The 12,119-nt window shown below is 47.7% G+C and overlaps 1 protein-coding gene across 2 annotated transcripts in view; it reads right to left on the reverse strand.

Moving 5' to 3' along the window:
* Positions 1-6,992: 6,992 nt before the first annotated feature.
* Positions 6,993-12,119, reverse strand: part of Ebf4 (EBF family member 4) — a 62,680-nt gene continuing 57,553 nt past the window's right edge. The window contains exons 15-18 of one of the 2 annotated variants that reach the window (XM_076851629.2): positions 10,925-11,006; positions 9,472-9,505; positions 7,977-8,052; positions 6,993-7,732 (exon numbers count right to left, since the gene is read on the reverse strand). In XM_076851629.2, coding sequence (XP_076707744.2) covers positions 7,422-7,732; positions 7,977-8,052; positions 9,472-9,505; positions 10,925-11,006 — 503 coding nt within the window. In that variant the 3' untranslated portion in view covers positions 6,993-7,421. Of the gene's footprint in view, positions 7,733-7,976; positions 8,053-9,471; positions 9,506-10,924; positions 11,123-12,119 lie in introns of both variants that reach the window. The other variant, XM_076851628.2, reaches the window with a different exon arrangement.

Raw genomic sequence — 12,119 nt, forward strand, 5'->3', positions numbered from 1 at the left:
GCCTCCTTCCTGGCTGACGTGGGTGAATATTTCAGTTCTCTACTTGCTCTTCTCTGACACCACTCTCGTAGCAGTTGTTGGGGTATCACATCGCAGCCCTTGAAGGGTGGAATTCAGGCTCTCTGCTGGGTGCTTGCTGGTGTGGAAATAGATGGGGCCACAGTTTTTCCTGTGGGGTTTGGTCTGAGTACAGTGGTTATTATCTCTAAGTTTCTGTCTTATTCGCTTACTCCTTATTTGATCCTTTGGCTAGAGAGAGCAAGGTTTTTGTTGGTGGTGCTGTTACTGTGTTGTTTTTGCACACATTGGTATTTGGTTTCTGGCTTCGAAAGTTCCAAATCAGGGCCTATGGGGCAAAAGGATAATGCAGAGAACTCTCTGCCACAGTCTTTTCTCAAATGCTGAGGTTCCTAGATAATCTGCCTCCTTTTCTCCTTTTATGTTTGTCTTATATATAATCTTACATATAACGACTGAGTTTAAGTTAGCAGAAGGAATAAGGAAAACTACATTACTCCACCTTCTAGGAACTTTCTACAGCTCTTTGATTTATTTTCTTGGTGCGAAAAGTGCTCTCCACACATCCTTTATATTTTCCCACTCCTCCTACCACCTGTTGAGTACCCCTTTCTCTGCACTCAGCCTCCAAGAGCATGCTGCTGTATATTCTCTGGGCACTGAGCTGCGTCCCTGTGGACTTCCTTTTCATGTTTCTGTGATCTTTCTCCTAATCAATTTGTAGTGTCTATACTACCTGAAGGAGAATCAGGATTGCTGTCCTGCCTGTACAATGAGATAAACAGAGCAGGCTCAGTGTTTGTTTTGTGTGGAGCATCAAAAGGAAAGGAAAACAGAAAGTGAAGCCAAGATGATCTTTTGGAAAGAGACTAGAGGGACAGCAAGACTTCCACTCATCACTTTACCTTGGGGACTGGTGCAGGGTCACCTCCTGGGAGGTAAGAGAGAAGGGAAAGGGAGCCCAACATGGGCAGGGAGTGAGTGGGAGGAGGACAAGCACAAGAGAGGGGGTTGATTTTAGCAACGTTTGTGGCAACAACTGTGTTAACAGAGACAACAAAGACACCACTACTGCCCTCCCAGTGAGTGACCAAGATCAAGTCAATTGTCCGTTTGCTGTATGTGCGCACTTCTGCTGCAGAGCTCTACCCCGCCTCACCTCATCTTCCTGGGTGGAGCCCTGCCCTTTGTTTTTCAGTGGCCTAGAACACATCCTGTAAGCTTCACTTGAAATAGAGGGGAGTCTTTTCACCCAAGAACTTGGGGTGCCCTAAAGGAAGGCCTTGCTCCTGCTCTTGGAGAGACTAGGTAGATGGGCACAGTGGAGGCTCCAAATATCCCACCCAGACCCTCTTTAGCAACCAGTGCGCCCACCCCTCCACTATAGTGAAGGCTGGTTGGTAACAGCTCACTGCTGCCTCCTCTCCCATGGCCCAAAGGGAGGTGCTTCACATTCTCCACTCCCACTCCAGCAGTTTGCAGCCAATGACTGACTGGCACAGGAATGCTAAAGCAATCTCCTGTCTACAAGGAAGGTCTAACTATGTAACCCTCCAGTCTCCAGAGTGGTGACCATGCCAGTCTCCCATGGAGACCATATTCTTGCCTAGCTTTTCCCCGAGTCCTGATCTTTCCTTCTCCTCCTCCTCCTCCTCTTCTTCCTCCTCCTTTTATTTTTCCGCCCAGAAATCACTTTCATGTGTTCCCCAATCCCCAGGTTGAGATCTGCTTCCAGGGAATCCCACCTCAGGCTGTGTTGCACACTGAATAAATTAGGACCTGATAGCAATGTAGACCATCATAGTGGTTGTGTGGAGGAAAAAGGAGGCCTCCTGAGAGCTCTTTCTTCTTCTCAGGCAGCTCCTGCTGCAAACCCAACCCTTGCCTGGGCACACTCAGGCACCTATGCCACCCTGCACTTCTCCTCTCTCAACATCTTCTGCAATGAGTTACTCCCCAGAGGAAATGGGTTTGGAGGAATTCTGTCAACCTGGAGGTTTGATGATGGGCTTTTGGTTTTCAGCCAAGACCAAGAGAGGGGACACCCTTGCCTCACTCACCAATGGATCAGAGAGATGCCTGGCAGTCTCTTAGTACCTGCTCCTGGCCTGGCCTAACCTTATGGACCTGCAGAATTCCATGCTGGGGAACCAGTAGAGGCACTATTGGCAGGTCTACCAGGTTGGGGCCACTTTATCACATTCCATTGGCAACCACAATTTGTCTTGGCAAGGTGAACCTCTAGGCCTAGCTCCAAGGAGGGCCTGGAGAATGGCCCAAAAAAACCAGCTCTCGCCACAGAAGCCAAAGCTGGCTGGGCTTAAGGCAGTGCCAACCTAAATTGGTTGGATCCTCCCCTATCCTCTGAAAGGTGAACTCAGTACTGGGTGGATGGCACAGGGGTGGCCAGGCTCCCAGGTATATGGAACCCCAGGAGAGGCACCAGGGACATGGACCCAGGCCAGAAGGGCTTTTCTGCCCTTCACTGACCCCGGGCCAAGCCTTCAGGAGCTATACGCATGGATGAATACCAGGGCTCCAGGCAGCCTGACACCCTCCCCACCCCAGCCAGAGTTGTATCTGGGGCAGCTTTCATTCCTAGGCTGGCAAAGGATAGGGTAGGAAAGGCTTTGGAAAATCCAGATACTGGGCCCAAGGAACAACAAACCTGCTATTTGACAGAGTTTTTCCTTCCCCCTTTAAACACTTGGCTCTTTCTCTCTCAAGGAATAAAATAGTCAAAAAGGATGTGTAAAAAATGATCTTGTTTCTGTTACTGCCCTGCCAGAAGCCTCTTTTGCATCTTGAGAGTCATGAAGTCTCTTCTGTTCTGTCTCTGGGGGAAATCTAGGTGCCCAGAACTCTTCTACCCACCCCTATGAGCAGTCCCTGCAGCTCCAAATCCAGACCAGGCCCCCAACTCCCTGGGGCTCCCCTGTCAAGGCTGAGGCCAGGTGGGGGTTTAGACATCTTCACCTTTCCAAAGTGAGCGGAGGCAAGGGCTCCTGCTTGGACCACTCACAAAGGCTCTTCTTGATCTCCAACTGAGGGTCAGAGAGACCCGAGAACTAAGGAGGGAATCCTGGCTGGGTTGGAATCATAATGGTTAGGATAGATAGATTTAGATAGGATGATTTCAGTGAAAGATTAATTTGTATTTATTCTTGTATTTTTCCCCTCCCTTGTTCCCAGTAGGCAGCAGAAACTAGCATGACAGGAGGAAGTACTGAGGTAGTCTGTAGGTCTCTGTGTTTTTTCCCCCAGAGTCTAGCTCTTCTTTTTTGTTTGTTTGAGAAAAATAAGAGCCAAGGTGTTTTTTTTTCTTCTTCTTCTTTTTTTTTTGGTACTGGAGATTGAACTCAGGTGCACTTTACTATTGAGTCCTTTTATTTTTTATTTTGAGATAGTGTTTTGCTAAGTTGCTGAAGGCCTTGCTAAATTGCTGAAGCTGACCTTGAATATGCAATTCTTCTGCCTTAGTCTCCTGAGGCCCTGGGATTGCAGGTGTGTGCCACTGCACCCAGTGAAGTCTAACTTCTTGAGAGGGAGGGAAGGGCAAGGGCCAGAGCCTTCTGCAAGAGTAATACAGAGAGAAAGGCTGGGGTTGTGGCTCAGTGGTAGAGGGCTTTGCCTAGCACGGTCAGTTCTCAGCACTGCATATAAATAAGCAAATAAAATAAAGGTCCGTTAACAACTAAAAATGATTTTTAAAAAAGAGCAATACAGAGATAGAAAGAGGAGAGAGAGGGAGGAAGGGAGGAGAGAGAATAGGGTTACATGTTAGTGATACACTGTGGGTAAGGATATATGGCAGTTTACCACTAAACATTAGACAGTTAATGCACTGTTTTACAATTAGACATAATTAATGTTATTTAGCACATTAACAAAATAGTAAAGAAAACATTTAGTTAAATTTGATATCTATTCATAAGTTTTAAAAAATTTTTAGAAAATTGAGAATAGGATGTTCATAAACCCAGTGTAATAATGGCAAACTGCTAAACGTCTGCTGTCCAAAAAAAAAACACAAAAGGAACAAAAAAAAGATGTCCTCTGTCACTACTTATATTTAACATTGTAGTGGAGGTTCCAGCCAGTGTATTTAGGCAAATAAATAAATTAATTAATTAAAACGGAAAGCAAAGAAGTAAAACTGTTCTTACTTGCAAATGACATGATTGTGTACTTGAGAAAATTATATACTTAAGACAAACTATGAATAAAATATTACTGTAAGTGACCCAAGCAAAATTGCTGGATTCAAGGCATCATACAAAAATCAAATTGTGTTTCTACACACTACAACAAATATATAGAAAATGAAATTAAGAAAATGACATTTATAATAGCATAAAATAATCAAATACTTAGAAATAAATGGAAGATATGCAAGACTTAGACACAGAGGCTTATAAAATATTAATAAGAAAAGTTTTAAAAGATAGGTCTTCAGGGGCTAAGGTTGTGGCTCAGTGGTAGAGCACTTTCTTAGCATGTGTGAGGCACTGAGTTTGATCCTCAGCACTGCAAATAAATAAATGAATAAAATAAAGTTTCATCGACATCCAAAAATATATTTTAAAAAAGACAGGTCTTCCTAGATTGAAATACTCAATATTTTAAAGTTGTCAATTCTCCATTAATTGATCTGTACATATAATGTAGTCCCAGTGAAAATCTGGACGATTTAAAAAATAAAAATAAATAGACCAGTATAAAATTAATATAGAAAAAAAGACCTAAGATCATCATAAATAACTAAGTTTTTAGGCCCTGGGATTTAGGCCCTGTACTAGATATCAAAACTCACTATAAATTTAAAGTCATTATGATAGTATAGTACTGATGTAAGAATAGATGAAAAGATAAATGAATCAGAACAGAGAATCCAGAATAGAGCCCTACATATAGATAGGAATACTTGGTTTCTGTCACAGGTTCCACTGTAGTAAGATGGCAAAACCTAAGTTCACTTCAATAAATGGTGGGCAAAAAATCAAACTGGATCCCTAGCTCACACTGTTCACAAAAGGCAATTCTAGTTGGATTTGGGTCTTAATATAAAAATAAAACCAAGGAAACTTCTAAAATATCTTCTTTAGAGTAGGAAAATATTTTTCCAAGGGTGGAAGATACTAACCATACAGAAAATACTGAAAACTTAGACTATATACAATTAAGAAGTTTCAGTTCTCAAAATTTTTGTAATGAGAACGAAGAGAAGGGAGCACGGAGGAAGTGATAAAAGGAGGTGAGGTCTGCATTCGTGGTCAGTGCTTCACATCCGTCAGGTCTCTCTAGTTGAGGGTCTTGTGAACATCAGATTTCTAGGCTGATGCCTCCAAAGAACTGGCCCCTTCCCTTCCATCATCCAGGGGTTGTTATTACTTTGGTTGAGGTGGTTGCAGGGGGGAAAAGCTTGAAGGTTTAAGTGTGGATGGAGTGGGGGAAGGTGGCCACTCCTGACTGAGGAATTAAGAGCTTTAGAGAATCACCATGAAGAGCCTGTCTCTTTTGGGGGAGAAAGAAACTGTGACATGTGAACCTTTTCCTATTTGGAAAAGTTATCCCAGAGAAAAAGAGTCTTTGGGGTCCATTTGAACCACCTCAAACATGTTCAATGGTTGCTTGCTTCATAATTTCGAAATTGGTAGTGTGGGTGGGAAATAGACCTTGGTGTGTGTGTGTGTGTGTGTGTGTGTGTGTGTGTGTGTGTATGAATGAGAAAGGGTAGTACTGACTCAAATGGTGACTTGAGAAATGTTATGGGATCGTTTTAAAGACAGATATTATGATTCATCTATATTGATCATGCATTGACCTATCCTAGGAACCAGCTTGTACCACAGTCCAGCTACCACTCTTGCTCAGTATGGAGTGCAATTCTTCAGGGAGAGAGCCCTGGGCAGTAGCTGAGAACAGAATGGAACACAGCTTGGACAGACAAGCTCCGGTGCTTTGTAACACAGTGCAAGTAGGAACGGAGTGGGAGGCCAGGCAAGTGCTGAAACTAGGAGAGGATGACTAGAGGCAGGACCCTCTGTAAGGGTCCCAAGTGAAGTGAATTCCAGGTGTGGACCAAGAATACCAGAGAAAGAAGTAGAAGTCTCTGAAGGACAGGACCAGCCCATCTGCCTGGGCAAGTAGGTTTATCTAGAAAGCTGCAGGGCATGGGTGGGTGGTCTGGGAAGGACAAGTTCCTACAGACCAGAGCCAAGAAGTGCCAAGGAGGGGAAAGAGCAAAGCCTGAGGCACTAAGCTGGACACTTAGCTCACTGGATAGTGGATCAGAAAAGTGGTTTCTAAGGTCAAACAGCCAGACCTTTGTCCAGGGCAGAAATCAGGAAGACAATTGGGAATCTTCCAGGTTGGGGGTGGGTGAATGCACCTAGGAATCTTATTACCTTCCTCTCAACCTCTGAGGCAGGACAGCCAGAGAGGCCTGGACCTGGGAGGAGTGAAGAAGGGTTGGGATTTGGTTCAGAGGGGCAGCCCCAGGAGCCCAAATCTGCCCTGCCAAGCCCGGGTGAGGCCGATAGCCTCTGTCAGAGACTGGATCTCACTTCCAAGCCTCTGTATGTCTGGGTAGTATTTGATTTGCTCTGTACTAGTTCCCAGGAACATCTTTCTAACAACCCCCACCTTGATGCTGGCTACACAGCTGGGCCTTCAGTGGCCTGACTGAGGCCCAGAAAGAGATCCTGGGACTGAGCCCATCTTCTGGGTCCTTAAGCCTGTCAGCCAGCCTCCAAACTTTTCCCCACAGGACCTGAAAGCAGACATTGGCAGGGCATGCTTGCTCAGTTGAACCCTGGGGTTGTTTAACAAGGCCAAGGTGCAAGAAGGCAGCCCAGGGCATGCTTTGGATGGGCCCCATGACAGCTGCAAAACTACTGAGAAAAGCAGACCCACACCAAGGAAGGAGACGAGAGAGGCTAGGTGGCCATCTGCATCTGGTTTATTGTTCTGTTTTCTCCAGACTTAGCAGAGCAGAGTGTTAGGCCACCTGGGGGGCAGCCAGGTCATTCATGGGGCCAACCAGAGTCAGTGTGTATGAGGGGCCAGAGTTCATGAGACATCCACTTGAGGGAAGACTCAAAATCCAGGAGGCCTGGCAACCCCTCTTCTGTATCCTCCATGCCCAAAGCCCCCACAGGGAGGCATGATGTGAAAGCATAAATATGCTGGTCTCAAAGGAAGTGGGGGCAGCCACAGGGTCCAGCTGCTGATGGAAGCTCCATGGGAGCCTGGGTGGACCAGAGGCTTCTGGGTCCACCCTTTTCACTGGAGAGAAGTCGGGATGCTGGGCCAATTGAGATGGGTCAGATGCAAACAGGACCTTTCCAGGTCACCTCTCCCTGAGCTGTCCTCTTTCCCATGGTCCCCATCCCATGCTCCCCTCACTGACATCCCTGGTCTGCACAGAATCCATCTCTTCCAGAGGAACCGACCCAACAAGCGAGGCCTGGCATCCCAGCACCTCCCTGGGATGCTCTCCTGCCAAGAGCACCAGTACCGTGCTGAAGTTTCCAGCCAGACCCAAGAAAGGGAGATGAGAGAAGCTTGTGAGGCTGAAGGGGCCTTGAGCATAGGGGGAAGGTCTCTCCCTGTTCAGCCCACAGCCCTGGCCCTGCATCTGTTTGTCCAGGACATGATTGGGAATCCTGGAGGGACCTCCAGTCCAGGCTCAGTGGGGGCAACACCTGCAGACCTGGGGGGGAGAGTGGAGGAGAGAATAAGGTCCCGGAGGAGAACTGGCTGCAAGGAAACAGGAAGTAACTTCTCGTCCCCTGTTAGTTTGGATCACTTGGGTGGGCTATGTGCCTCCAACAGTTATCTAGAGGGGCTCAGGACAGGCAGACTTGGATCCCAGCTCCTCACCCCTGTGAAGGCCTTTTGGAAAGAGAATCCATCCCAGAGCCAGGGGAGGAGGCAATACCCAGCCAACGACCTACCGTAATTAGGAGTATGCCAGGCCTTGGAGCCCCCGGGCCGGAGAGTGGAACTTGTCAGAATCCTCAAAAGGCTGGTCTGGGATCATTAAGAAGAAAGGATCTGTAAACCCTGCACAGCCTGGTGACCTCACCTGCCTGTGCCCCTCTGGGCTGGAGATAGCAGGCGGGGAATATGGTACTTCCCAAAATTACCACCCTTAGCCCTGGCCTGGGGCCAGCACTACAGATGGAAAGCTGAGAGGTGCCCCAAACCTCTCAGGAGGTGCAGCCCACATTCTTGCTCTTCTAACTTCCTCCAATTCCAAGCTCCTCTTACCAAGCCCACTTTCTTCAGAGGGCCAGTGTCAAGGTGAGGAAAGCAGATAGCCAATGACCAGGACAGTAAGGACAGAGGCCATCTTTCAGAAGCATTGACACCTATGCTCACTAGCAGCATGCTGAGTTCCACGTGGGTGAAATGCATCACTGCCCTGTTCCCTGTCCTGAATAACCTCTTCCAGTGCTTCCATTTGCTGGCAGGAAAACTCAGGACCTTCTGACCTACCTGTCCTTCATATTTTAAGCCCCAGGCACACTGGAGTTAGGACAAATTATCCAAAAATTGGAGATCAGTTTAAAAGGGACTGCATATCCTTTTATAGTCACTCTGGGACATTTATCTCAAAAGTCTACCTTAAAATTCTCTTATTCTGGGGCTGGGGCTGAAGCTCTGTGGTAGAGCACTTGCCTGGCACATGTGAAGCACTGGGGTCGATCCTCAGCACCACATTAAAATAAATAAATAAAATAAATTTAAAAAAAATTCTCTTATTCTGAGGAATATGATTTTTTTTTCTTCTCGACTTATACATACATTACTGATTAGGGCCCAGGCTTTGTTAAGTTGATGTTAACTTGGAGGAGATTGACAAATAGCAGATGACTTCCATTTGGTAGAAAATACAACCCCCCAAAGCAGATTAGAGTTGACTACGTGGTAGAACCAGCCTACACCGGACAATCTTATTTCAGCATCCTTCATTTCACTTACTTGGGTCTCCCACATTCTCCTTTAGGCCACCCCGTCATCCTGCTAGCTCTCTCACTCATGACTTAAATAAACCTCTGGCATGTTCTGGTATGACTTATGCCTTTAATGTTTTCAACATGAGCTCTAACATCCTTGCTTCCCCTTCCACACACCTCCATCTGGAAGCCTCCCCTATTCAGATCTTTCCTCCTCCACTTAGAAAATGAATTCATGGGGCTGGGGTTGTGGCTCAGTGTTAGAGTGCTTGCCTAGTGCGCGTGAGGCCCTGGGTTCGATCCTCAGCACCACATAAAAATAAATAAGTAAAATAAAGGTATCGTGTCCAACTCCAATTGAAAAATAAAATATTTTTTAAAAATGAATTCACTTTTCAAATGTTGCCTGGGTCAAGCCGTTTTTGACAGTGGCCCACCCTCCAGATGGTTCACCAAGCAGCCCCGTTCCAGCACAAAATTCTGTAATTACTTGAATCAGCCTGGACTGTTCAGAGCAGTAGGTCCTGGATAGGGCAGAAGCAGAGCTAAAAAGTTTCTAGACTGCATTGGATTGCTCTGTTCCCTCCTTCACCCCCAAGTACAGCTGTTTTTTTCTGGTGATCAAGCCCCAGGCTTGCTCAGCTCTCCTCCAGTGTCTGATATAAGGAACCTGGGGCACAGAGAACCCTTGGGGCACTATTCATAGTTGCTCCCCTGCCTGGGCATGGGAACCACTGCATCTGTCCCTGCCTTAGATCTGGAAATAATTTGGGCTCAGTGTGCTAGCCTTGCTCTTGTGCCTGATTCCAGCAGAAGCAGCTATCACTAGGCTGAGGAAACCACAGGCTATCTCTTCCTCGGCCACCCGGGCATTCCCAGGAACTAATCTTGAGAAGTATATTTTGTGCTCAAATAAATTTGTATCTTCTATACCTTAGAAGTTTCATAGTACACTTTAAAAGCTGAATGAATTCTTCAGTAATGTATCCATTTCTTTAATTTGAATGCTGATTCTTGCATCTGGGGCTATATTCTGGACATACTCTACCTTGCCTTCGGCCCAGCCTCTTTCAGCTCAGTGCCCCGCAAACTGCACTGCAGCTTCTCTGCCTCTGCATCTGAAGGGTGTCCCTCCGACCACTAGTTACTAAGCATCTGTTGTGTCAGATGCTGAGTTAGGTGCTAAGCTCTGAATTGAGTCCCAGGAGATCTCCTGGAGACATCCCTGTGGCCAGACAGGGAACACCTGTCTTGGGAAAGACACCCTCATCTGGCTCGATCCCTGTCATCTGGGACCTCCTCTGCTCCACATGCTATTGACTCTGCCTCCTTCCCCATAGCCAGTATCTCCCTCTGTCTGCTAGTGAGTTTTCAACTTGGACAGGAAAGTTCTACAGCATGTGTATAATGTGAAAGAACAACCATTTCATTATCAGGAACAGGAGGGGTGACTTGATTTTAATGCCTAATCTAAAAGTAGGGGAGGGAAAGCTAGGTTAAATCTTATCTAAGTCAGTTCCCTTTCATTCCTTGAGTGACCCTGTCTCACAGTGGTGTGTGCTACCCTCTGGTGGACACAGGGAGGCACAGGAACAAGGCATGTAGCCCATGTGGGTTCCTCCAGCTCTCAGAATTGGGTCTTTGCTCTGCTCAGTCAGATGAGCCTATGGAGGTGGTCTCTAGGCCTTCTCCAGCTGGGATTTCCCTCCTCTTGGCCAAGGGGACACTTTAGAGTCCAGAGTGCTAACCATTCCTAGCTGTGAGGTTCAGGTCCAGATGGATATCCTTGGACCTCTGCGGAATTTCCTGCTGAGCACCTGCTGCAGCAAACTGCTCAACCTGCAGGAGGCACTGGTGAGATGTGCCTCGAGTGGTCCCCTCCAGCCTAGCCACTGTCTTTGACCTTTCTCACGGGTCATCATGAGTCAGTGTGTATCACTCACCTGGAAGCCCCTCTCCGTGGACTCTGGGGCAGGCCTGGGGTGGGGAGCTGGGTGGACGCAGCACGGGGGCAAAGGCGCTCCTCTGCTTGACGGCGGAGATCATGTTGACAGGCGAGAAGGAGAAGACGCTGGTAGTGGGGGCAGCGGCCGGGAGGGACATGGAGGAGGCAGCCGCCAGCGGGGGGCTAGAGGGCATGACTCCGGGGCGGGGCAGGGAGGGGCAGGCGTAGCAGGGAAGGCAGTGGGAGACACAACAGGGAGACAGCACCAAAGTGAGCAGCAAGGTCGCCCATGTGGGCTGTGGGCCTCGCGTGGGCTGCTGACCAGGCACTAGGCTCAAACCTCCCTGGGGGCTGGGAGGGTCCTGGGGACCAGTACATGGCCAGGTCTGGAGGTGGGCTGGGAGCCTCTGGGGTCATGGGCCAACCCTCGCCTCCTTGGGGGTTCTGGAGACCCTTTCTTGGAGCTGGAGATGACAGGGCCAGACGAGGCAAAAACAAATACAAAACCAGACACTGGGTGATCCCCCAAAGGTAAGAGATGAGTAGGTTAGGGGATTCTGAGATGCTAAAGAAACATTTATGGGCCCTTGAAGTACCAAGGCTAGAGTCAAAAGTTCAGGGATCACAGCAGAACTGGGCAGGAGGGGTTGAAGTTTGGGGTACAGACTTTTGTGAGGCCTCCCTGCCCACACAAGCACCCTAACTTCCTCCATGAATGTGTTCTCCTTCTCAATATGCTTTGTCTATCTCTGACTCTGCTTCCTGGGCACTTTGGTTCTTTCCAGCTTAATATAGGACTCTGTCATCTCCAGTCTGTACCTTGGAGGTCTCCTCTATCTCTCTTTTCAATTTCAAAGAAAAGCGAGGGATTCCTGTCCTCAAAGCTTCCTGTTCTTCCATTTCTCAGCCATCTAGGGCTGTGGCATGCTCTCCTGGGAACACTGAGGGAGCTTGCAGCCTCCTGTCCTGGAGGCTCCCGCCTAGGCATCTCTGGATCCCACCTCACTACATCCTCACCTGAACCCAAGTCCCTTCCTCCTCTTCTAAAGACTCCTAAAGTCTGTGGTTTGAGCGTGTCTAAGCAGCAGGCAATGGACAGTGGGTGGGGCTTTCTGGAAGAAACCTGTAGCCTGAGACGGATGCCTTTGACATCAGAGCACCCCACTCTGACTTTGTTACAATGGTGTCTTCAA

The sequence above is a fragment of the Callospermophilus lateralis genome, chromosome 3, assembly GCF_048772815.1.
Source record: "Callospermophilus lateralis isolate mCalLat2 chromosome 3, mCalLat2.hap1, whole genome shotgun sequence".
NCBI classification, from domain to species: Eukaryota; Metazoa; Chordata; class Mammalia; order Rodentia; family Sciuridae; genus Callospermophilus; species Callospermophilus lateralis.